At 40.7% G+C, this 26,271-nt stretch overlaps 1 protein-coding gene across 1 annotated transcript in view; it reads right to left on the bottom strand.

The window, feature by feature from the left end:
- apc (APC regulator of WNT signaling pathway) overlaps positions 1-23,179 on the bottom strand; it is a 49,113-nt gene extending 25,934 nt beyond the window's left edge. Inside the window, exons 1-3 of the mRNA XM_083793378.1 lie at positions 23,006-23,179; positions 6,531-6,683; positions 1,189-1,273 (exon numbers count right to left, since the gene is read on the bottom strand). Coding sequence (XP_083649504.1) covers positions 1,189-1,273; positions 6,531-6,665 — 220 coding nt within the window. The 5' untranslated portion in view covers positions 6,666-6,683; positions 23,006-23,179. The remainder of the gene's footprint in view (positions 1-1,188; positions 1,274-6,530; positions 6,684-23,005) is intronic.
- Between the last annotated feature and the right edge of the window lie 3,092 nt (positions 23,180-26,271).

Genomic DNA, 26,271 nt, shown 5'->3' with positions numbered 1-26,271 from the left:
TCACAATGGTGCGCGAAGCGACTAAACGCGTCTGTTTGGTAGACTGCTGCTGCGGATTCTAAAACATTATATTAAACAAGACTCCTAAGACTACTACAGAGAAGTGCAGATTTTATATTCCTATTTTACGGTGGCGTGTGTAAAGGAACCCGTTTCATGTATGGAAACCCAGTCTGGCTTCCAGAGTGACAAGAAACGACAGCTTATATACCGTAATTTCCGGACTATAAGCCGCACCTGAATATAAGCCGCACCAGCCAAATTTAGGGAAAATCCCATATACAAGCCGCACCGGACTATAAGCCGCACCGGACTATTAAACCGCAGTTACGTTAGCTCAGAGCCTGAGATGGCTCTGCGTTAGCTGTAAAAATCCATAGATTAGCCGCACCGTTGTATAAGCCGCAGGGTTCAAATCATGGGTAAAAAGCATAGACTGTAAAAAATATGGACAAAGCGTTCCCCGGGTCTAACATGAACGTAAAATGAAGCCTGTAATAATATGCTAATTCCTGATGTAAGTCGCCATCTTTGGTACCAGCTGGCCATTGGCTGGCTCCGTTTTGTATACCAGCTGGTCATTGGCTGCCCAGACAACGAGGCGGGACTTCCCCCCTTCTTCTCCGTTGGTTTTTATTTTGACTCGAGTGGGAGGGGAATCCCGATCATAGACTGTAATGGTAGCCACGCCCCTCAGAACATACGCGATGGGTTTTTTTCTTTATGGTCATTTTTTTAATTAATGGGACCATAATTTTCCAAAAAGAATATTATGACATTAGAAATGAGACTTTAAACTAGTGACTGGAAGAAGAAAGTATTCATGACCATGTTTATTAAGGTAATACAGTCTAGGTGAAGTTGGGCCAAAATGCATGGGCCTCTATGGAGCTATGGGGCTTTTTGGGTCCGGTCCAGCGCCACAACAGGCCATTATATGAACTACCGATTTCAAATGAGGCTTCACGAAATATCTGGCTGACTGCCCCCCTGGTAAAAAGCTGCGGCTTATAGTCCGGAAATTACGGTAGCTTGCTCCCACAGACAACCCCCCAACATATAGCCTCAAGGCATTCACCAAATGGAACAGTGACGTCATAAAACAAGCAGCACAGGGCACAGCACCAAACTGTAACTTGGAGTATTATTAAATGTTTATCTCAAAATGTCCACGACACGTGCGCTCACCTTTCAGTCGATCGATGAGCTCTGATTGGCCGGCCACCTCGTTTGGCTCTTCTTCGATGCTGCCCTGTAGCTGCTTGAGGACTTCCTGTAATGACAGGAAGAGGAAGTGATGCATTATATGCATCATAAAATAAAGTACAGTATATGCAAGATTATATATATATATATATATATATACACACACACACACACACACACACACACTATATAAAACACAGCATATATCGTCAATGTCGGGTGGAAATCTTGTATGTCTTACTTTTCAGCAAATGGCAAAGAAATAAGCTGTGCTCCAATGGATCCAATGTAGTTATTTAGTCAAACCCTATTGTTTAAAACATTATGTAAAAAATAATAATAATAATAACGAATAAAATGTAATTTTGTCCAATCTGTATGGTACAGATCTGTATCTGTCTCTCAATACAATATAATCGTGTCAAAGGTCATGTCTCACACACAGGATCCGACACGAATTTTGACCTGATGGTTACGATTCAATGTATCCTTATTGCCACATGCCGGCTCTATTCAAAGCTTTAATAAAATGTCAGCACTTACACAGGAAACCGGGTTCAATCAGGGGTAGAAGAGAAAAGTTACATACTACATAGTGCAGCTTTAATACTTTTAATTGGTTAAATATGGATCCTAAACACAATATATACAATGGGAGAGGGGTGAGGCCGAGAAGGGCCCTTATTGGGGTGGCTGAATTTAGTCTCCCTGCCCTTCTATTTAATGTTTAGAAATTTATATTCCTCCCGAGAGCAAGCAGGCAGGCTCTATTAGCTCGGTGGTGGAAATATCAGCACTTGCACGCGGGTTCAAATTTGGATTAGAACAGGAAAGTTACATAGTGCAGTCTTAAAACTTTCAACTTTCAACATGGTGTCCCTATTTTTGAGCGGTGCCAAGTTCTCCTTTAAGTGATGGAGTGCGTCTGTTTGTCTGTATGTCCCCATGTCTGAGTACGACCTATTGACCCCTGCAGCTGCTGCTGATTGGGGTCGCATTCCAGGAAGGAGGGGTCATTACAACCCTCACACACACACACACACAAATATTGATTACTACATTTGTGCTATAGCAACTTGTGTATTACCAATTAGTATTAAGAGTACTTTTAATTAAAAACACAACTACTCCCCTAAAACTATTTTATTAGCAATCTTTTAGTAAAATAAGAATAAATGTGTCCGCTTTAAGTATTTGCAAGTACAGAGGGAAGTCTGGAGCTCTCTGGTGGAGCCGTTGCCCCCGCGACCCGACTACAGATAAGCGGATCGATTTGATGGATGGATTTGCACATGCCTTCAATTCATCGTTTGCATTCAACCCATTAAAACCGGGAAGCATCAGTGTAATGGCTCTTCAAAAATAGAAGATCTACAAGCTCTAGATCTACCAATTAGGAGCAATACTACTAAATACATATTAATTTGGGGGTCCTTGACATGAAAATGCTTGAGAACCACTGGTTTAAAATAAATAGCATTAGGCCACTAGGAACTACACTTTAGAAACAAGCCTCAAAGAAATGCAGACCACAACTACCAATATTTACCAGTGCTTTTACAGGAAAAACAAGACCAAAGTCGCTTATAAGCGACACTTCTACACTGAGCCAGGAGCCAAGAATCTAATCAAGGGTCACTGTGTTCTACTAGTACTTTCCCACTAGTACTTACTACTAATACAGAATATACTAGCATTAGTACAACTACTAGTGCTAAAGGTACTCCTCCGATCTACCAGCGATCGAAGATGAAACGGTTATTAAAACGAATCGATTTAACCCATGAACAATTATTGTTCTACAAATATTTTCAGATTTGAACAAATTTTCACGATAATAAAACATAAAGTAGCAGATCTACAAGCTCATATTGTGGCGCAAAGTACCGGCTATGAGCTTGTATAACTGCTGTTTTTGAATATAAAAGTATACAATATGGTTAAAGTGGTGAAAATCTAAAAATGACATTGCACAGATTCCCCAGCTTTAACGGGTTGAAGAGTTATGAAAACGTTAGTACTCACCACTATGAATCGACATCTCCTATAGAGTTTCAAGTCCATAAATCGGCATCTCTTGTAAAGATTCAAATCCATTCTGGTGATTGAGAGAGCCAGAGTGAACGTACTCTGTCTCTTGGCCTACTAACTAACTACTCTACTGAACTATAGTTCTGTACTGGTGTCAACCGGCCCGAAGAAAACGCCACCAGACACCTCTCCCTCTTTCTCTTCCACCCTGAGGAAGGAAGCCTGCATTTCCACATACATACGGAAATAAAAGCATTTCCCTTCTATTTTCAACACAATAGCTAGCTTGTGTGACAGGCTAACACCAAATATGAGTGTGTGCGTGTGTGTGTGTGTGTGTGGGTGTGTGTGTGTGTGTGTGCGTGCGTGTGTGCGTGTGTGTCTGTGTGTGTGTGCGTGTAGTAAGACCTTTAAACCCCCCCCCCACACACACACACTCTGATGATGTCACCAGGTCAACACAACAGGGAAAAGAAAAACAATAAATACTGAGTTCTTCTCTTCGAACACAAAAATACAGGAAGAGGATGGGAGGAGGATGGCCGAACGCAGGCAGACGGGCGCAAGCGCACACACGGACAATGAATCACAAGCTAGTCACATTAATTGTGTGTGCGTGTGTGTGTGTGTGTGTGCCCGCGCATGCGTGTGCGCGTGTCTCAAACAACGACTCTTGTTGTACGAGTCTCACAACTCACGAGGACCTTCGGGGAGGGAGAGTGTCATTGAGTTCCACCACCAGCATGTCATTTTGAACACTTTTATACCATTTGGTCATACACGGGTGAAACTAAATTGAACCGAAAACCTCTTTCACCATCAGCCACGATGATGGTGGCTGGCTTTACCCTTCAACCCAGCTAAAATAATGGGTCACATTGCTATAGTTGGGCCATTTTCTTGGACACTTGTTTACACATTTATCGTGTTGAATGGTTTAATGCAGTTAACTGTTCCGTGAGGTTAAGAGTAAACAAATTAACATTGCAGTGCAAATCATTGGACACAGCGACTGTATCATAACATGTAGCGGAACTGAACTGCTGTTAGCAGTGTAGTGAAAGAAGACTCCTCATTACAGACAGAGAGGACAAGTTTAATGGCACGGTGCACGTTCTTTATGGAAATGTTTTCCACTGCTAAAGGTTTTTGTTTTTGCTCGATGTCTATCAGCTATGGCAAGGCTTTTATTTTTTTCAGAAGACGAGGCATTAAAAATAATATTTCAGCTTACTGGATTTAGATTAAAACCCATTGAGAGGGGCCATAATATAATCTTGGGGGTCCTTGACACCATGTCAGCACCACATGTAGTAAAAAATACATTTTTAGAATTGGCCTCAGGTCTTAATGGGCTCATATTATAGATTTTGTGGATGCCAGCAAGGCAGCAACATTGGATATTTGATACACAAATCCAACAAGTTGACGTCCGTCTCACAGCGATTGTTGAGAACTGGTTCTCTCAGTCACTACCAGCATCACTCATCACGTCGACACATCAAAGCAGTTTGCATGTTAGAAAACGCATGCAAAACCAATCAGTGTGCCGAATCCAGTCTGATAACTGCTGACCGTCACTTTGAAAAACAGAATGAGCGTGTAACACTTCTAGGGTCTATGAGTTATACGTGGCTGTCGGGCATAAACCAGCTAACTCAATTTTTCTTTATATATAAATCAGTGCTATTCAACATCTCTGTGTGGGTTTTTACAAATATTGAACAAATGAAGTTTTAACCCATTCTGACCGGGCACCCATTTTGGTGCCAGCATCATGTTATGCTTTAGCTATTTAAAAATAGCAGATCTACAAGCTCATATCGCGCCACCGAGTGGCGCGATACGAGCTTGTAGGTCTGCTATTTTTTGAAAAATCGAAGAACGACTGACATTTTTAGAATCTGATCTCAGGTCAGAATGGGTTAATCAGACCAGTGTGTGTCCAGTGGAAACCTCGTGTGAATCTGATCTCAGGTTAAAATTGGATCCTGTTCATACTCCAGGTTTAGGTAATATCACCTTACTGTGGTTAGTAAAAACAGAGAGATGTGCTAGGGTGAGCGGTGAGTGGCTCATCACCACGGCGTCACGTCATGTTGTAGTTTTCGGTGGTCACCTTATCACCTACTTTTTTTTTTCACGATTTCGTAACCCATTTTTTCACCCAGTGTCAATAATCTAATGTAATAATGGGCGCTATACACTTCCTCTGCCAACATGGGGGGGGGGGGGGGGGCAGCGGACTGACCTCATGCTTCCTTCTATGCATGAGGAGTCCAAGTTGCTTCTTTTCACCTGACAGGGGAGTTTCCCCGGCTGGACGTAGTGCATGGAAGGAACACGTCATTCCGACCAGTTCCTTTCCCCTCCATCAGGCCGTTTTGTTGCGCCTCGACTCATCGACCCATCGGTGTGATTTGGGCTTTAAAGTGGAACTATGTAACCTTTTTGAGGGGCGCTAGCCCCTCCTATGCCAAGCTTTGTGTGTCTAGACTGTGTGTACCACATTTGTGATGATTTGATTGGCTGAGCACGAAATGTGCGATGATGTATGATGATAAGAGCACGCCTCACTTCACATGAGTGTGATTTATCATGAAAACCATACAGACAACGTTTAACCCATTCTGACCGGGCACCCATTTTGGTGTTGGCATCATGTTATGCTTTAGCTATTGAAAAATAGCAGATCTACAAGCTCATATCGCGCCACCGAGTGGCGCGATACGAGCTTGTAGGTCTGCTATTTTTGAAAAATCGAAGAGCGACTGACATTTTTAGAATCTGATCTCAGGTCAGAATGGGTTCATCAGACCAGTGTGTGTCCAGCGGAAACCTCGTTATGAATCTGATCTCAGGTCAGAATGGGTTAAATGTAGTGTATGTTAATACAAAATAACATATTGTTGTTGTATTTGGTCTCCCTGCTCTCAGACATTTACATCGCGTCAAAGGTCACGTCTCACCTAGACACAGCATCTGACACTGATTTTGACCTGGTGGTCAAGATTCAATTTATTCCCTGAGCATTTTATATTGTAAAAAAAATGGAACCAAATGGACCCGTTACACTCTCAGAGTTACAGACCCATAAGGGTCCATTTGGTTCCAAACTATCATTTAGCTGGGGACCCCCTGAACTCCCTCAAGGACCCCTGGGGGTCCCCGGACCCCACTTTGGGAACCACTGCTGTATTGGCTACAGCAGTACTACGAGTGTCAGCAGCAGTAGTAATAGTAGTACTAGTACTGCAGCAACAGTATTACAGCACCAGGGCAGGTATACATACTTTCATATTAAAGGCTTCAGTCTCCAGTTTGGTCAGATGGTTGGAATTGTCTTGTAACTCCTGTCGTAGGTTGGAGTTCTCCATCTTCAGCACCTCAACCTGCCTGAGGAGCTGATCGTAAGACGCAGCACACATCTTCTACTTCCTGCTGACCTGCGGCACACAGAAAGGTTACTGGTTAGTTAGATTGATGCACTATGCAGTATGTTTATTGTTGGGAATGTTGGATCCAGATCCGGAGGAACCGGAGGAACCGGATCCAACATAGAGAAACCGGAATCGGTTCCATTCGGGATAGGACACTGCTAGCGAAGCGAGCGGTGGAACGATGAAATCTCATTAGAGAATGTGTTTCAATGAGACTGTAGTGACTCCTGACGCACCGTGAGTGACAACACGCCGTTCAGGATGTCTTCCATTATATTCGCTCTCAGAATCTCTAATGGAGTTTTCACAGCCCCAAACACTTTTATTGGTTGAGATCTACACGCTACTATTTATTGGTTATTTGATTGGTTCAGGCTACAGTGCAAAGCAATCCATATCAGGGCGGTTTATTTGCGGAATACCGCCGCCGGAACGCTCACTCCTTGCCTGTGTAGATGAGGTGTTAGACGGTCTAAAATACCTCTAAATGTGGCCATCTAAAACCGGGTTATAACTGGGGGGGTCTAGGCTTAGATTAGAGACGTTGAAACAACGTCATTTCAACAGCTATATATAGATGGTCTATATACAGTATAGACCCTTAAAACAGCTCAAATATAGACGTCTATAAAGACTTGGCTAATAGCTGCGCCTAGGCTAGAGCACAAAATAAACCGCTTTATCACTGTCAAGAGCTGTCGTGTGGACTTCAAGTCTGCTATACAATTACAATACCGGTGGACCACAATAACTGAGTGTGTACAAATTGAAACGAAATGAACCCGTAATGGTCTCAGAGTCACTAGTTAGTAGTTACAGACCCGTTGCGGTCCATTTCGAACCATAGGTATTGGACCACTAAGAGGGAATCGTTAAGGAACTGGAATCGTTCAAATCCTAAGGATCCCAATGTTGTTTTGTAGAATCATACAATGGCACACGTGCCATGAGGACCTGTAGGTATTACAATACCACCAATACTCCTATTTATGGATGCATGACCGATATATGTCAGGCCGATATATGATCTGCCCATAATGGATCAATTATACTATTATTATGCATTATTCTGAAAATGTAATTGTATATGACAATTACAATTATTGTGGCAAAAACTATTGCGAATTTGCGATTAACGATAATCAAAATATTAATATTTAAATGCCACTTTTGTTAACCACTTGATCCCCCAGCATCCCTATTCTGGGGGAACGCAGGTAAAAAAAATAGCCGATCTACAATCTGTGAGCTGGTATATTTGCTATTTTTGGCAAACTATTTGTGGAATTACTGGAATCACCGCTTTCCTTTCAGTCAGGACTGCAGAGCCACTCCTTCTCACACCTCTTTCCTCAGCTTAAAACATGTTTCGGGGAATTGCTTCCGGTGACATAAAAGCTGCAGTCGAAATCCAGCTTTGTTTTATTTTTAATGGTCCTTTGGGGATGGCAATTATAACGGATTGCTGGAATAATGACCATTGATGTCACCAAAAAGACTACAGTACACAGTATGACCTGAGTCTGACCCTGTAACATAAACTCAAACATAAAGCCTGAAAATATATTTTAATGTGCGACACTGCCGTACAACATACATTAACTACAACCTGTGGTTATATAGAAGAGAAAAAGAGATTATTTTTGTCAAAATGCAATCATATTTTGTCTGGAATCTTATTTTGTTAAAAAAAAGAATTGTGACTCCATTGGGAGAGATTCCCAACTCCCAAGGTAACATGTAATTGTTTCGACCTCCCGTTAGTCTGACCGATTACTAACACTAACCCTAACCTCAGTCTTAACCGGCCACGTAGGTCGCTAACCCTAACCTCAGTCTTAACCGCCAACGTAGGTCGCTAACCCTGACTTCAGTCTTAACCGGCCACGTATGTCGCTAACCCTGACCTCAGTCTTAACCGGCCACATAGGTCGCTAACCCTGACCTCAGTCTTAACCGGTCACACCTCAGTCTTAAACCACCACGTAGGTCGCTAACCCTAACCTCAGTCTTAACCGGTCACACCTCAGTCTTAAACCACCACGTAGGTCGCTAAACCTAACCTCAGTCTTAACCGGCTACGTAGGTCGCTAACCCTATCCTCAGTCTTAAACCACCACGTAGGTCGCTAACCCTGACCTCAGTCTTAACCGGCCACGTAATATTTTTAATTCATAAATTATTTTGTTTTGTTTTTTTGGAAATGTACGCCTTTAAAATGTGTCCGCGACCCGCAAATGGGTCCCACGACTCCCACACCAGTGTTTGAGATACAGTGTACATGATAATAATGTTGTAATACTAGGAGTGTCTCAGGAGGCAGCGCGCTCGTCTGGGAGCCAGGAGGCTCCTGGTTTTGAGCTCTCAGTGGCCTTGAACAAAACAAACACTGAATCTCTGTGTGTGTGTGTGTGTGTGTGTGTGTGTGTGTGTGTGTGTGTGTGTGTGTGTGTGTGTGTGTGTGTGTGTGTGTGTGAGATTCATTTCATGGTGCATCGTTGATTCAATTACATAGGATTTGTGGTGATGTGTCGTATGATGATCATGTGTTGGAAAGTTAGTAGTTTAGTACATGAAGTTGTGGTAGAATAGTAGTAGTACTAGCAGTATGGTAGTAACTGCAGGAAAGGTAAGGTTATAACTTATTAGTACTTGCATTGTACTGCTAGTACAGTGGTTCCCAAACTATTTAGTCGCGCAGTGTTGTAAGCTTCTAGATCGGCTATTTTCACTACAACTTTTTTTCCCTAATTTATGGAATTAGATTTTTCGTTGATTTCTTCACTGAAAACAAGAATTTAATTTGTTTTTAATTTCCTTTTTTGGAACGCTTTTTGAAAATGTTTTGAAATAATTATCAAAGGACCACTTTTCAACTTATCTTCATATAATTGGTCATGTTCATGAAAAAAATACCACAATAATTGTCTGTGTCTCATAGGAGGGCTGTGGGCAGTTCAACAACCTATCCACAAATGGTATGTAGCATTTTATCATGACAACCAATTATATGAAGATAGGTTGAACAGTGGTGGTTGAAAAGTGGTCCTTTAAAAGATAATGTAAGAATCAAAACATATTAGGGAACCCATAAAAATGCGTCTGTGACCCACAAATGGGTCCCATTGTTTGGGAAACTAGATACTAGTGATCTAGTAGTAGCATATTTAGTAGCATGACAAGTCGTTTGAGCATTTAACCATGAAGTGTAATTTTAGATTTAAAAAACAGAAGATTAGATCTACAAGCTCACAGCGTATCACTTCGTAAAAATAAATAAAAAAAACTCTTGTGTGAGAGAACTACTGATTTAGAAGGCATTTGTAGAATCGTCATCAGGTCTTAATATCCATATCCTTGACATCAAAGACGTTAGTTTCCCGCCAGTAGTTGTGTAAGCCACAATTCTCAGCCTCTCCAAACAACTAAAGTCTAAAAGGATGACAAGACCTACATACCGTATGTTTATATGTATTTGAACTAAATACAACCATACTCAAATCTCAAAGTTCCTTGGATAGTGGATACGTTAACTAGTCTATCCTGAATTGAATACAAAGGACCACAATGGAAACAAGCCCTCAGGGACTTTTGTGCTATCCATTTCGCATTTTTGTATAATTGTACAGCTGTACCTTTTGAAAACTGTTAATTAAGTTTCAAATTAATCCATCAATAAATCAATCAATCCTGTCCCCATTTATGTAGCCTCGCTATTGTAACTAGGAAGGTCAATTTAATTAGGGCTCTCATTTGTTAAATAATGAATAGGTTACTACAGCTGAATCCATGTTTGACTAGTTAACATGATGTCAGAGGTATTGCCATTCACTAAAGTAACCAGTAACTACTTTCTGTGTTACTGGTTCAGTCCAGAGGGCCACAACTTCCACTAGCACATGTCACAGGGACTGACCCCCAATCCAACCCTTGATGCTGAGTGTCAAGCAGGGAGGCACTGGGTCCCATTTTTAGAGTCTTTGGTATGACCCGGCCGAGGATTGAACCCCCGACCTACCAGTCTCAGGGCGGACACTCTAACCACAAGGCCACTGAGCTGGTTAGCACATCAACAAGCTGACTAATAATAGGTGGGACTTTCACGCTACTAGTGTGCTGGGCAGATTTGCCACTAGTTGCTGAAAAAGACTGTACTGCAAGATGTTTTGTTCAATGACAATTAGTCAAAACTAGTGCTGACATTGACCAAACTAGTGGAGTAAACTGAGATCTGATATCAAGGATAGGGAATAAATGCTCAAACAGCTTGCCAAAATAGCCATATTGTAGTAACAGTTAACAGGAGTAGTGGTAGTAACAACAATACTTAGCAGTAGTGGTGGTAGTACTACTACTAGTAGTGGCAACAATACTATAGTAACAATTTACAAATATGAAGAGAAGAGAAGAGAAGAGAAGAGAAGAGAAGAGAAGAGAAGAGAAGAGAAGAGAAGAGAAGAGAAGAGAAGAGAACGGCCATTTTGAATTTGACTCAGCTGTCAGTTGAAAATAGAGTCTGATGTCAGGCTTTATACGTTATAGCGATAGAACATAATGCAATGTATAATGCATATACAATTGAATAATATTCATTCACTATTTCAGTGTACTATTAAATTAGTATTACAATAAAAACCTATAGATAATAACATTCATCATTTCAGAATATTTAGATATTTACTTATATTTATATAATTACGTGACTAAACGAATTATTTAGAAATGTATATGATTTAGATGCAAAAGACATGAGTAAATAAAGCACAAGGAGCCCTCCATCAATGATATACTGTAGACACAAGCACAAGCAATCAAGTACCTCCAACATCTACGCAAAACAGCCAAGCACTTTCTCACCGCCTAACAAGTAATGAAATTAATTAACCAAGCACCTTCGAGGGCTTCACTTAGTGATGTCATTTGAGCACATAACAGGAAGAGGTCATGTCTCATCTGGTCCAAAGAATTGTCATGAAATTCCAGCATTCTCCAGCACTTCCTCAAAGCATCCCAGCCCTAAATGCTTGACAGAAACACCCCCCCCCCTAAAAAAACAAAATCAAGCACTTCAAATATCTGGTTTCAACACCAAATGGCGCCGCCTCAGACACTGCCCCTGCATGTCAAATTCAAAGACTTCCTTCGGTGTTATATCCAACACTACCTAACCCTGTCCAATCAAACGCCACTGAGCACATTCAAGCGCTTCCGAGAACCTCCTTAGTAACAGTGCAGCAAAGGCCGATCAGACTGCAGAGTGAATGGATCCACACCTCCCCCCACCACACTCACCATTTTTTCCACCCATCCCCCCTTCCCCTGATTCTCTCCTCTTCTCTCTCATCCCTCTCTCCTCGGCAACAGACAGGGGGAGAAAAAAACCCAGAGAGTATTGCCACGGCGACCCCTCCCTCTGTCTCTCCCTCCCTGAATCCATTAACCTCCTTTCACCAAAGATGGAGAGAGAGAGAGAGAAACCACTCATCCCTTTGTCTCTGCTTGCACCATCTGTCTATCCCTCCGTCCGCCACTGGACTCTCCATCCCTCCCCAAAGAAGGGACCATAGCAGGCGGGAATGCATTTGATTAAAAAAAACGAGGAACGAGGAAGAGATCTCTTACCCCATCGCCAGATCAGCATCCATCACTTCTCTCTATCTCTCCCTCTCTAGCTCTCTCTAGTCTAACCATCGGCACACAGAGAGAGACGGGGGTCATGTGGTACCACAGGATCAGCCAATGGGAGGAGAGGAGAGGAGAGGAGAGGAGAGGAGAGGAGAGGAGAGGAGAGGAGAGGAGAGGAGAGGAGAGGAGAGGAGAGGAGAGGAGAGGAGAGGAGAGGAGAGGAGAGGAGAGGAGAGGAGAGTCTAATGGATTGGGATTATTTTTTTATTTAACAACGTACATCAAGTTATTATATAATACAACAATTTGACAGCTGAGTAGGACATGCAAACCTTAATGCACTCTTGTTTGTTCCTCTTTTTCCTAGTAAGCTTTCCCAGTACATAATACAGTGAGTGCAAAGAAACAAACTAATAAACAGTAGCCTACAAACAATATAAAATACCATAACTAAAACAAAAAGAAGCAATAGTCAAAAGTAACAGTGATAAGAAATTATTATTATTATCATCAAAATGACAAATGCATGAGTATTTCTAGACATTTTTCTTAATCTAAATCAAATTATTTGTACTTTTCTATATAATACTATTTAGCACTACTGTTATTACTGCATATTCATGTTACTGCTCAACTATTAATTACATTAATACCATAATCTGTATTAGTATGTATAAGTATAAATTGTATTTTACTGCTGCTACTAAGTATAGCATTAGAAATAGTGCTGACTGTTAAAATGAAAACCAGAATTGTTTCTGCTTTTAGTACAACTATTAATGACTTCTTAGTACTTTTACTACTAATAGTGTTATAACAACCAGAAGTAGCCTACTGCTATAGAGTTCTAAGTCTGTGTGGATGCTACCAGTAAATGACCAGAATGTTAATTGTCGTGGAGAGGAATGAATGAGAGAAAGGGTTGTGTTCTTGCATGCAAATAGAAGAGGGATGAAACTATTCCAAAGAACTTAATGGCTATGAAGACTTAAGACTATAGTATTCCCATTTCTAATTACCACTACTTTTGTTCTACTACTACTACTTTTAATAATGTATTTATTCACAGTGCAAACATTCTGACAGCTCAATTGTTAAAACATTAAATTCCCAGTGCACTTTTCTTTTTTCCCTTTGAGCTGCCCAACAGACACAACAAGATAACACACAAGACAAAAGATACAAGTATACAGAGCAGAGGGCTGAGGTTGGGGACAAAGCCACAATTAGCACAATGCCACAAACTAGAGCTCAATATCCTCATAAATAATGATAATCACAAAAGAAGGGACAAGAAAAAAACTGGGGGGTTGGGCATTATCTGGAGGGGTGTGTGTCTGGATAGTTAATTTAACCAATGTGAAATAGTAGGAGGGATAGAAGACCAATGTACAGTATTGTGATACATTTCTTTGCCGCTATAAAAGCTAGGTCAATGTATTGCTTTTCGTGTCTGTTCTGTTCCCCCAGTGCCAAAAAGGCATAGGCGAGGGGAATGGGAAACAGAAAACCCCAAGGAGGATGAGACGGCATCTTCAATTTAGTGCCAAAATGATGACACAACACTGCATGACCAGAGCATATGGATGAAACAAAGTCCCTCTCTGTTTTTACACCTCCAGCAGAGAAAAGACATCTTGCTGTTCATTGTATGCACGTTTTCTCTTCTCCCTTCTGGCTCCAAAACTATGGAATGAACTTCCCATTGCAATCATTTACTGCAGACTCGTCCCAATCTTCCGCCGTAGTCTGACAACCCACCTCTTCAGACTCCATCTTAGCCTGTAGCACTTGCACTAGCCTCATGCAATTCAGATTGCATTTTATGTAGACATTGCACTCTAGAATAGTGTATACTTATAGCTTTACTGTACAGTTTGTCTACGGTTAGACAAATGCTAGGTTCTTAGCTTCCTCATGATTCTTGGTGACTATTTTGTATGTATTTGATGTATTAACATGTGTTGTTTTTGCTTACTGTACACTGTTTTATGTTATGAAATACAGAAAAGTCTGATTTGCACAAATTTAAAAAATATATATAGGCTTGAAAAAGGCAAAAGATGAGGAGAGCGAGAGCTACCCTGTTATGCTGTTACACGTTCAAGTTCAAGAGCACTGGGTGGAGTTGCAGATGGAACAGATAGAGGGGGAGAGGAGAAGTGTGAGTTAGGGTGAAATTAACTGTGCTTTGTGTTCTTGATGCTGTACTTGAACTTGTATTCTGTGTGTAAAACTCATGGCATGTGCAACTGTAGTTCTTCACTTTATCACGTTTTATTCCGCGGTTCACAACCTTTTCAGGCCATGACCCCTAAAAATACCCCCCCCCCCCCCCCCCCCCCCACACACACACACAGTTAGTTTCACTCAGTTCTCAGGCATAGATAGTCAAAATAGCAGATCTTCAAGCTTGTAGATCAACTATTTTAAAAACAATTGCCTCTTTATATTTGACAATTTGGCCAATGTTTGACCAGTTTTTATTGTATTTTGTTGATTACTTTTGATGCATTGATGATTTATTTTCTGTGTAACAGAATATGAGTATGAGTATGCAAGTAAGCTCAAGTTATGCTCAACTGTGAGTAGTAGTACAACTGTGCTGCTTGCTAAAAAAGGACAGATCTAGAGGCTAATGTAGTGTCAGTGGTGTAGCGTTTTCAGAAGATATCCTCTTCGTAGAAACGATAACTCCAGTAATTTTACAGCTCACACATAACAAGCACAGACTAGTGCACAGACTGCAGCCTCCTCCAGGCATTGCTAATCGAATCCATTGCCTACACAATCATGATGAGCTGACAGGACCTTGTGACTTAATCTGAAACCCAAAGCCTGATTTATATTTGGTCATACAAGGCTGCAGGCCGGAAATAGCAGATCTATTCGTTTTTTATCTGCTACATCGTTGTATGATGGATGCAACCCTAATAAGAAAATAAAAAATAAAAATAAAATGTCCCTCAAATGTCTACCCCTGGGCCCGAACTTCAAGTGATCCTGATTAGCAGGTTGCTGCTTGCTTCGCAATGAAACACATTGAGAACTGGTAGATCAGCATAATGATGGACTACAAATCATTATTTAATCAGTTCTGTCTTACTGTCTTCATGTCTTGACTGTCGTTTGGCACCGAGTAGTGTAGAGCAGGCAATAATGCTAGTTGGAAGAAGGCACAGATGATCTTGTCTAGCTAGTCTTTACATTTTCTTCAACTCCAGACAGCACACCGACAATGAGAAATAGATGATACAACAAACACATTGTGTCACGTGAATGTTGAATCAATGTTCAATTGGAATCGTCATCATTCACAAAAGATACCCGATAATATCAGCAGTCAGCAAGCACATTAACAACAAGCATTGGGTAGATGTCAATGAAGCCAGCAGGATTCACAGATCCTGGTGTATCATTCCGTGAAGGGAAGGGAGGGGAAAACGTTCTGGAACTTCACATAGGCTATCGGCGCACATTAAGGTTACAGCAACCATAGGAATATGCAAGTAAATGCCTGAAAAACAACATTTTGAAGATCCTTCTTCCTGGAGGCAGACCTTACTATACACGAGGGCCACACTGATGTGGGACAGCTATCAATCTCAATGACAACTGACAGATTCAGATTCCCTCTCAGAGAGACATTAGCGCATGTACGATTCCCGTAAAGAAGCATGAGTTATTCTCTCTCTCTCTGAAAGTGTAATTATATGGGGACCAAATAGAGTTGGACTGGACATTTTTAAAGTGGTTTTAAATACAATTTCATTGACCGATTCTCTAACTGGACAGGACAGGCGGTCAGGCAAGGAAACTCACTAAGTCGGATAGGAGTGGACGCCAGTACAGCGGAAGTGAAGGAGAAGCAGGACAAAAGCATAGAGGAGAGGAGAGGAGCAAAGTGCTGCTGCGGTTGTTGCTGTAACCGGAGGCGCAGACTCAGAGGTACGAGAACCAAGACGGGCAGCTGCTACAGCACGCCCGATTACTCATAGGCAATATGGCTTTCATTCATAGGAATGTCCCAGAAGGGTATGCTTTGCTAGAACAAAAAAATAAAACATAAATTACACCCAGTGTGAAGCAGTGCCTTTGATAGATTTATTTAATTGAGTTAATAGGGCAATATATGAAATACTGGACTCTAAGTGGACTCTACTTCATATATATAGGAATTTAACATTGTTCCTCTACTTCAGTGGTTTTCACCAAGTTAGGGCGGGAACCCCTTTTTGGTGTTAGCATTATGTTATGCTTTAGCTATTGAAAAATAGCAGATCTTCAGGGGAAGGAGGAGGTGGGGGGGATAGCGTGTACCTCCACATGCGTTACGCCCCCCTAGTGAGACCTTTCACTGTCGGGTGGAAAGAAGATGTTGGCTTGACGGCCCGGGTATCGGAGGAGACCTGAGGCTTTCTTCACCCTCCCAATGACTGATTGTGGGGGTTAGCAGAGATGGAGTACTTGAGAAGTGGCTATACTAAATTGGGACTTGAAGGGGAGAAAATGTTTTTCTTTTTCTTTTGTCTTGAAGGGCCATGTTTTGCACAATAACAGTCTTCTCAATATGTCTGCCCACGATCTCTGTGATTCATACAGTACGTTTGTTCACCCCAGTCACTGATACTAAAATCTAATGTTTTATTTTCTATTAATCTGTGACTTGACACCAGGGGGGCAGTCAGCCAGATATTTCGTGAAGCCTCATTTGAAATCGGTAGTTCATATAATGGCCTGTTGTGGCGCTGGACCGGACCCAAAAAGCCCCATAGCTCCATAGAGGCCCATGTATTTTGGCCCAACTTCACCTAGACTGTATTACCTTAATAAACATGGTCATGAATACTTTCTTCTTCCAGTCACTAGTTTAAAGTCTCATTTCTAATGTCATAATATTCTTTTTGGAAAATTATGGTCCCATTAATTAAAAAAATGACCATAAAGAAAAAAACCCATCGCGTATGTTCTGAGGGGCGTGGCTACCATTACAGTCTATGATCGGGATTCCCCTCCCACTCGAGTCAAAATAAAAACCAACGGAGAAGAAGGGGGGAAGTCCCGCCTCGTTGTCTGGGCAGCCAATGACCAGCTGGTATACAAAACGGAGCCAGCCAATGGCCAGCTGGTACCAAAGATGGCGACTTACATCAGGAATTAGCATATTATTACAGGCTTCATTTTACGTTCATGTTAGACCCGGGGAACGCTTTGTCCATATTTTTTACAGTCTATGCTTGACACCCATACTGTTATAAAACGAAAATAAAAAATAGCAGATCTACAAGCTCATAGCGCCACCGCTACCGCCACCGCTACAAGCTTGTAGGTCTGCTATTTTTTTTTTATCGAAGAACGACTGACATAGAAACATAACTTTTTCAGAAAACTGTCAGGATGTAGAAGACATTTTTAGAATCTGATCTCAGGTCAAAATGGGTTCATGATGGATAGTTGGTAACCAAATGGACCCTTATAGATCTTTAACTCTAGCGTGAAATGAACCTTATGGGTCCATTTGGTTTAAACATCTGCATTACTTAATTTACAAGAAGTCTACACAATTAGAGAATGTAGAATAATTGTTATTTTGATAAATGTTTGCCTGATATCTCTCCTATGGTACCACCATCATTACACCTTGGAATTGTGGACGACAACAAAAGATCGTAAGTCTAGGGTCTGAGAGGCTAAATGTCATCAAATGGTGGTCCGTGCCGTGGCTCAAATGCCGAATAAATAATCGTCCTTGATATGAAAAGGGTAGAAAACCACTACTCTACTTAGTAGAGGAATAATGTTAAATCCCTGTTCATTAAATTCAGTAGGCTTCTTACCAGCGCCACTTGAGGCAAATCACACCCAGGTAAAGATCTAAATAGCAGGGCAGGCTGCTGCTATAGTGTGAGCTGTGCATGTGTGTGTGTGTGTGTGTGTGTGTGTGTGTGTGTGTGTGTGTGTGTGTGTGTGTGTGTGTGTCAACACAAACCTACCATGACACAACCCAGTCATTTTACTGCAAGTGTCCAACAACATGGATGATTTGGGGCCTTATACTTTAATTACAGGGTGCAAAGTAAGAAAGCGACAATGTTTCGATGTTGACGGAGATGTAACGTGACATTAAAACGTAGTTTTTTTTGCTTTGCATCCTGTTATTAAAAGTAATTAAAAGGCTCCAATCATCCCGAGTTGCTCTGGCGCCTTCTTTATTCAAGTATTGTGTCCGCTCCTGAGACGCACCGGATCAGCCTGATTTCGGCGCGGACATGGTTTGGGTTAACTTGGGTTGATGCTATGGGCCCCACTGAGTGCACTTTTTTCTCATTTTATTTTTTAAAATGATTTATTTATTTCTCTTTGGCTAGTTAAAAGTTACAGCCGTCACTCCCAATTTTCCACCGTAGTCTGAAAACCCACCTCTTCAGACTCCATGTAGCACTTGCCCTAGCCTCGACGACCTTACAGGCATATGCAAAGGCTCAACTTATGTAACTTAGATAGCATTTTATATAGACATAGCACTGACTCTATAGAGCACCGAAGTCCTGACGTAACTCGCTCATCCCGGCGATTCCCCTGGTTCACGGAAGTAGTTTCTCTATGGAGAATAACATGGGGTGATCTTAATATCGTCTACTATAAGCGTTGTGGTCCAAAAATAAACAAGCTGTCTCGGCGTTATTGTCAGGGAGGTGTCTCTGTATCGTTTGCAACAGTCAGTCACTCATATATGATACAGTCTGCTTCTAGCGAAAATCTAACTAATTCAGCAGCAGTAACATTAGCGTTTTCTCTCAGTCAGTTGATTCTTCATATCCATGTGAGTGAAGCGGCCGGGATGACATGTTTATTTTTCAAACACAGTTCTTATATGAATCAATCTAAAACTCCTCCTATGGTGATTTCAATGCAACTAAACAAATACATGAACCTGGGGACTGACGCCCTCTACTGAAAGTGACGTCAGACTTCGGTGCTCTATAGTATATACTATATACGCATAGTTTCATTATATAGATATTCCACTGGTATGATTCATGATGACTATTTTTATGTATATGAATCGATGCATTACCATGTTTTTGCTTACTGTAAATCACTCTGGAGTCTGGATTAAGAGCATCTGCTAAATGCCTGAATTGTAAATTGTGGGCAGTATACTGTGCGGGATATGAAACGTAATGGTTACCGATAAACACAACAATCATTTGTTTAGTTATCAATGATAACTATCTTCCATCCTAAAGCTTATTCATATTTCATAATACATAATGCAATGGTGTCACAGTTGTACTACAAATCTATAAATTAAGAACAAGTTCTATAAGCCAACATCTATGCATGCAGGGTTCTCCAATAGGCGGCCTGCGGACCATTTGCGGCCTGGGGGGGGGGGGGAGAGACCTGTCCAATTGTTTGTTTTGTTTTTTGTTTTGTTTTTGTGAAAGTTACAAGTATGGTGTGTGTGATTGATTACCATAATAATCATAGCCATCCTTAATCACTTGTAAAAGTAATGAATGATCTTAGGGTGTCTGCTGACAAGAAACATGTATCCGTTCTCTTACTTCTAGATTTATCGGCTGCATTTGACACGATTGATCATTCAATTTTAATACAGCGTCTGGAGCACTGGATAGGCCTGTCTGGTACGGCCCTGTCCTGGTTCTCCTCCTACCTATCAAACAGAAGTTACTTTGTCAATCTAGCCGAGTTTGACTCGGACAAACACGACATCAGTTCTGGTATTCCACAGGGCTCGATTCTTGGTCCTCTGCTTTTCTCCTTGTACATACTGCTATTGGGCGAACTCATTACCAATCACGGAGTCAATTTTCATTTCTATGCTGATGATAGCCAACTATATCTTTCTGTGGCCCCAGATGATCCCTGTGCCTTAGACCCACTGCTGACATGTCTGTCTAGCATCAAATGTTGGATGAGTGAGAACTTTCTCAAGCTAAATGAGGATAAGACAGAAGTTCTCATAATCGGTTCTAGCGAGCAGAAAGAATCAATAACAAGCAGGCTTGGCAACCTGACTGTAGAAAGTAACAGTATAGTAAAGAACCTGGGGGTTATTATTGATTCTGAATTTAATTTTAATTCACACATTAATCATGTTACCAAGATTGCCTTTTTTCACCTTAGAAATATTGCACGAATCAGAGCCTATTTGTCCTTGGACGATGCAAAAACGCTAATCCACGCCTTTGTTTTTTCTCGGCTTGACTACTGCAATGCGCTCTTTTCAGGACTGCCTAAGAAAACAACTGACAGACTACAACTTGTCCAAAATGCAGCAGCTAGAGTTTTAACTAGAACTAAGATGAGAGAACATATTACTCCAGTTTTGGCATCACTGCACTGGCTTCCTGTTGTTTTTAGGATTGATTTTTAAATTATTGTACTTGTCTATAAAGCTCTCAATGGTCTCGCACCTTCCTACCTACATGACTGCCTCCCTAAATATGTCCCAAACCGGCCCCTTCCACGGCTGGCCTGCTCGCTTTGCCTAAAAAAATGGCAACTAAAAAATACGGGGAAGCAGCTTTTTGCTTCTACGGGCCGTCGGCATGGAACAAGCTCCCACTGTACCTTCGTCAGGCAGCCTCTGTAGACATTTTTAAAGCTCAGCTCAAGACCCACCTCTACAACATTGCTTTTAAATGATCTTTTTTGTTTTGTTATTCACGTTCTCACTGTATTGTATTACTGCTTTATTTTTATTTTTATGTCGTTGCCTTAGTTTATCTGTTCTTATCTTTGTACCACTGCCTTCTCCTGATTTGACACTGCGTTATTGTCCTATTGTTTTAACTGCATGCCTGTTTTTATGCTGTTTTGTTTTGCTTTTGTTTTTATTATCTTTTTTGCTCTGTAAAGCACTTTGAGCTACATTTATGTATGAAAGGTGCTATATAAATAAAGTTTATTATTATTATTATTATTAATCATACTCCATCATAGTCAATGGCTTTTGGAGAGAAATGAGACTCCAGTCACTTTAGACTTTACTGCAGAGGAGAGGTGTGTGTGTGTGTGTGTGTGTGTGTGTGTGTGTGTGTGTGTGTGTGTGTGTGTGTGTGTGTGTGTGTGTGTGTGTGTGTGTGTGTGTGTGTGTATCTTGTTGATGCTTGTTAATGCATCAAGGAAGGCAATTATGTTTCTGCAACTGTCAAATAGCTCTTCTAATCTACATCAATTCTAAAATGAATTAATTAATCTGCGTTGTGCGTGCATAGTGTATACTGCTTACTGCATATCCCTCGGGGAAAGCTAATTGGGGAACCACGTTCTATTGGCAAGCATCATCATTGTATTTATGGGTTTAGAAACAATCGGTATTGTAACGAGTCACATTAATAGAAATAGTAGTAACATTGTAATAGTGGTAGTATTAGCAGTCACAGTATAAACAGTGCAGCAGCAGCAGTCACAATAATGACAGTGTAATAGCAGCGCAGTAGCAGCAGGACCATTGTAATAGTAGTAGAACTGCAGTAGTAATAGCACAGGCGTTGACACTAAAGGCCTATTAGTATTCATACTCCAGTTGTAGGTGATAAGGTGACCACTGAAACGGTGGTTAGTAAAAACAGAGATGTTTGGGTGAGCGGTGAATCATCATGTTGTAGTTTTCGTTGGTCAACTTATTACCTAAAGCTGGAGTATGAATAGGCCATAAGGATTGCCCACCTGCCTCTGGCAGGTAAATAAAACTTTCAGGCAGGTGGAGTTGGCTTGCAGGTTGCTCGAGCAAGGGCTCGTTTGAGATTGGACCCAACTGTCAGTTCTGTCTAAACACCTGAACGTGGCCACAGTACAAATAAGACCATTCAATACTGTAGTATTGTAATAGTAGTCAGTCACAATAATAACAGTAATAGTAGTAAAGTAGAAACCGTCACAATACCAGAAGTGATAGTAATGTAATAGTAGTAAAGCTAGTAGTAAGCTAGTCTGAAAACAAAAGGCAGAATCGATAAAAAATACATCTATGATAGTCTCCACTCTTCATCGTCCAAGGCTATAGCAGCAAAGCAGTACGAACACTTCCAAATTATCCATAGTAGTGATAGTACTGTAGTCAAGTGGTTGTATCAGCAATACACACTTCCTAATTATTTATGTACTATCTCATCATCCGGTACCTGAACGTATGCACAGCAGGTACCACCACACGTGTACCGGACAGACAGACAGACACAGAGGAGAGCACTGATACTGCACTCCCTCGGGAGTGGAACCATCAACCTTTAGCTAGCAGGCTAACCGGCCGGTGGCTAGGCTGGCTAACAACTCATGCCAAACTCGTACTGCTGACACTTGTGTCATTGCTGTCGTTGTATTAAATCGACCATTTAAACACACCACGGACAGAACGTACATGAACCATGTACGTAAACATACAAGCTTTGGTTCTTTGTAATTGTTGCAAACTAAGTGGCTAGGCTAACAGCGAAGAAACAATTCCCAGCCGCTCTGTGCTCGCCTCTTTTTTCTCTCTCTTTTTGGAGGATATAAGAGCTATTGGATATGCGCGTAAAAAAAAACGTTTTTAGTTTAAAGAGGCGAACTGTGCCGTTTCCAGAGGAAAAACTCAATTGTATGTATTAATTTATTAAGCTTTAAAGATAGATGTTCTCAAACAAAGACAAACAAAACAAAGCACAAAAAGAAGGGTAAAAAAAGGTTACCTTTCCACGTGCGTCCGAGAAAAGAATCCGGTTGTTTCTTTTTCACGGAATCCGAAAGTAATCCCAATAAAAGTCCATGTTGTGAGAAGTACTACGAAGCTTTTCTCATTTCTACTTTATTGGGTATTCACTATTCATTTTTACTTTGGCTGTATGGAAGCCATATTGTATGAGTGAGTGACTCTCCAGACAGGGAGGGAGGGAGGTGCCAGACATCGCGAGAAGCCCGCTAAGGCCTCCTCTCCAATCAATATGCTGTACTCAACTGTTTACTGCACACTGCACAGTATATAAATAATAATATGCTGTAGCTGTAGTGTCAGCAGCTACTGTTTAAATGTGTGTGGAGAAGATCTTATCACTTGCACTTGTCTTGTTTCCATTGCCTACTTGTCTTGATCCAGGGCTGGGCATGGGTGCATGGTGGCTTTCACTTTCACCTGCATATTGCATATAGGCCTACTTTTAATGGAAAGCATTGGGTCAACATCTTTTTTATAATTGATTTTTCAATACATAAAAGAAGAATACACAAATAAAAAGACGAAAAACAAAACACAACACGCACGCAGTCAAAAGTAACTAATGGACAACACCCCTCTACATTCTTGTTAACAATAGTGATTGTCATATCTGTAATATTTACAAATTGTTAATAATGCACCAATCCTTTATACGAAATGGAACTTTCATTTAGTTTCATTTTCAACATTGTTCTTTCTGGCAATTGAATACTCATAAGTTGCAGTTTCAAATTGGGTCCACTGGCTGCAGTGATAATATAAGGCTTGCCTGCAGTCACCAATGCATGTTATGCCTTGGTGACACCTTGTGGCAAAAGTGTGCTATCTCCCAGGAGACAGGATCTTGGGCATTCTGGTATATTAGTCCCAGACTCCCAACCATTCACCAAGTTTCCCCAGGACCACTTTCCATAAGGGGAAAAACCACTGTACATTCCCAAAAAGCATGTAAAATGTACCATTCTCTCCCTTACATTCTATAAAAAGCAAGGCTTTTGCACACCTACAGGCGACAGGTGCGTAGGAGAGGGTACGGTGCCCCAAAAATGAAAATGGAACAAACACCCGCACACTGTCTTCAAATGCAGTGACCAACTTTTATTCAGGGAAACAGCAACGTTTCGGCCTATGCAGCCTTCATCAGGCTATCTTTATGTAATAAAGATAAATAAAGATAGCCTGATGAAGTTCCTTTCTCCCTTACATTCCACCTTTTGTCCTCTACCAAGCCCATCATAAACAAAATCACTATGATTTTGTAATGGATATGTATATATTTGCTTCTATTATCCCTAGTGGCCCATCCAACTTTGGAAATTATATTCGACCATTTCTCTTCACTTATTTCACATTTTAAATCCCTTTGCCATATTAATTTAAATGTTTCAGTCTCCCCACTTTGTAATTCCATTATGCTTTTGTAAATTGTTGAAGCACTACGCATTGTCGGTGGCAAGAACCAAACCAAAAATGTTTTTTAACTAGATTCTGCTATACCCTGAAGACATTTCAAAAATTCACCCCTCACCATCAAATTACATTGATTCCCCAACTCCTGATATGACTTAAAATGTGTATAAATCATCAATTACACCTATGCTATTCCTCTGCCAAAGCTTGGGTCAACATCTGTTTTTATTTAAATAATACATGCAAATAAAGGTGACTTTACTTCACAGGACAAATCAGTCATCTCCACAAACATTCAGGGAGAACAGATCCTTAACTTACACATAACAGTGAATATGTTGTGAAATAGTCCATTTACACCTGAGGCAGAATCTATAATTGATTGTATGTCTTCTGAAAAACGTATGTGAGGACCCCAACATGTGGGGTCTATTTGGCCATATATATTCAAAGATTTGTCACAATGTTTTTAAAAGAAAAAGCATATCTACAAGCTCATAGTGACATAATAATATACAGTTGTTGCTAATTGATTACTTTCCCTGCTACAATTATTATTTTCACATATATTCTGTTGATTTGGCTATATTAATTTAGTTTGGTATGCATATTAAGGCATAATGATGACGTTATTGAATGCAGATAATGTCCATCCCATTGTGTGGTATATTCCTTTATTTGTTTGTGCGATTTTCCTCTTTGTGGAAACCATAAACAAATAATGACCATGCAGACTATCAAGCTGTTACTGCCCTCTGCTGCAAAGAATACAGACAAACTGCATCAAGGGAGGGGATGGGAGCAGGAGAGGAGAGTACAGTAGAGGAGAGGGGAGGGGAGATTGTAATCTACACAGCTGAAACACTAGTACATACAGACTTTGTTCCAGAAAAATATGATTAGTACATCATATGTAGTAGCCTATCCTATTCATTGGTCCAGATTTGTTAATAACTTGAACTGGGAATTGACTTGGAATCTTCCATATAAATATCTTCTTACCACCAAAGTGAGGGAGGTCTCGTTTAAAATGTTGCGTAGATATTATCCTACAAGTCATTATCTTCTTAAGTTCAAGAAAGATATCTGTGGGGCCATCTGGGTAGTGGTCTGATGAGCAGTGGTGACTTCATCACGTCCCTCTCCTCTCCACCACACATGCAGGCAGGCAGGAGGGCAGGCCCTCTACAGCTCTTTTTTGACCAGTGAAGAAGAGAGAAAACGCAATTTATTTCACAATTTATTTCACAATTTATTTCACAATTTATTTCAAATCCATCCTTGTATTTCACAATATTAACGTATAGATACTCACAGACGTCATCTGTCCGCTTTGGCTTTGGGCAAACCTGTGAATGGAGTGAGCACCAAGGTTATAATAGTTTTGGATTTTTCATTATAGTTGAGTTTTAGTTAGTTTTGACTTATTCTTTTCTAATTCAGTTTGTTTTAGTTCGTTTTTAGAGCGAGTTTGTTATAGTTCTTTTTTATTTTACTCTTAGTTTTAGTTTTTTCAGCCTTTTTCAATCCTGCACCTGACAAATAAGTCAGGTGCAGGATTGAAAAGGGCCAGAGTAAGTATTGTGTAATAAAAGCTCAAGAACAGATTAAAAAACAGTTAAAAAAAAGAATTAAGCTTAAAAATAAACAGACAAACACTACAAAACTAAGGGCATGTCCATAATTCCAGTTAGTTTTAGTTAGTTATTTTGTAAACACACAATACAGTTTCAGTTGTAGTTGCCGCTTCTCTTTTCCTTTTCTAGTTTTTATTTAGTTCAGTTAACAAAAATGTATTTTATTTTATTTTACTTTTAGTTCTTTCGTTCGTTT

This window comes from Protomyctophum parallelum (genome assembly GCF_964188405.1).
Source record: "Protomyctophum parallelum genome assembly, chromosome: 21".
In the NCBI taxonomy this organism is placed as follows: domain Eukaryota; kingdom Metazoa; phylum Chordata; class Actinopteri; order Myctophiformes; family Myctophidae; genus Protomyctophum; species Protomyctophum parallelum.
Note: the sequence above shows the minus strand (reverse complement) of the source record. Positions and strands in the feature narration are given on the sequence as shown.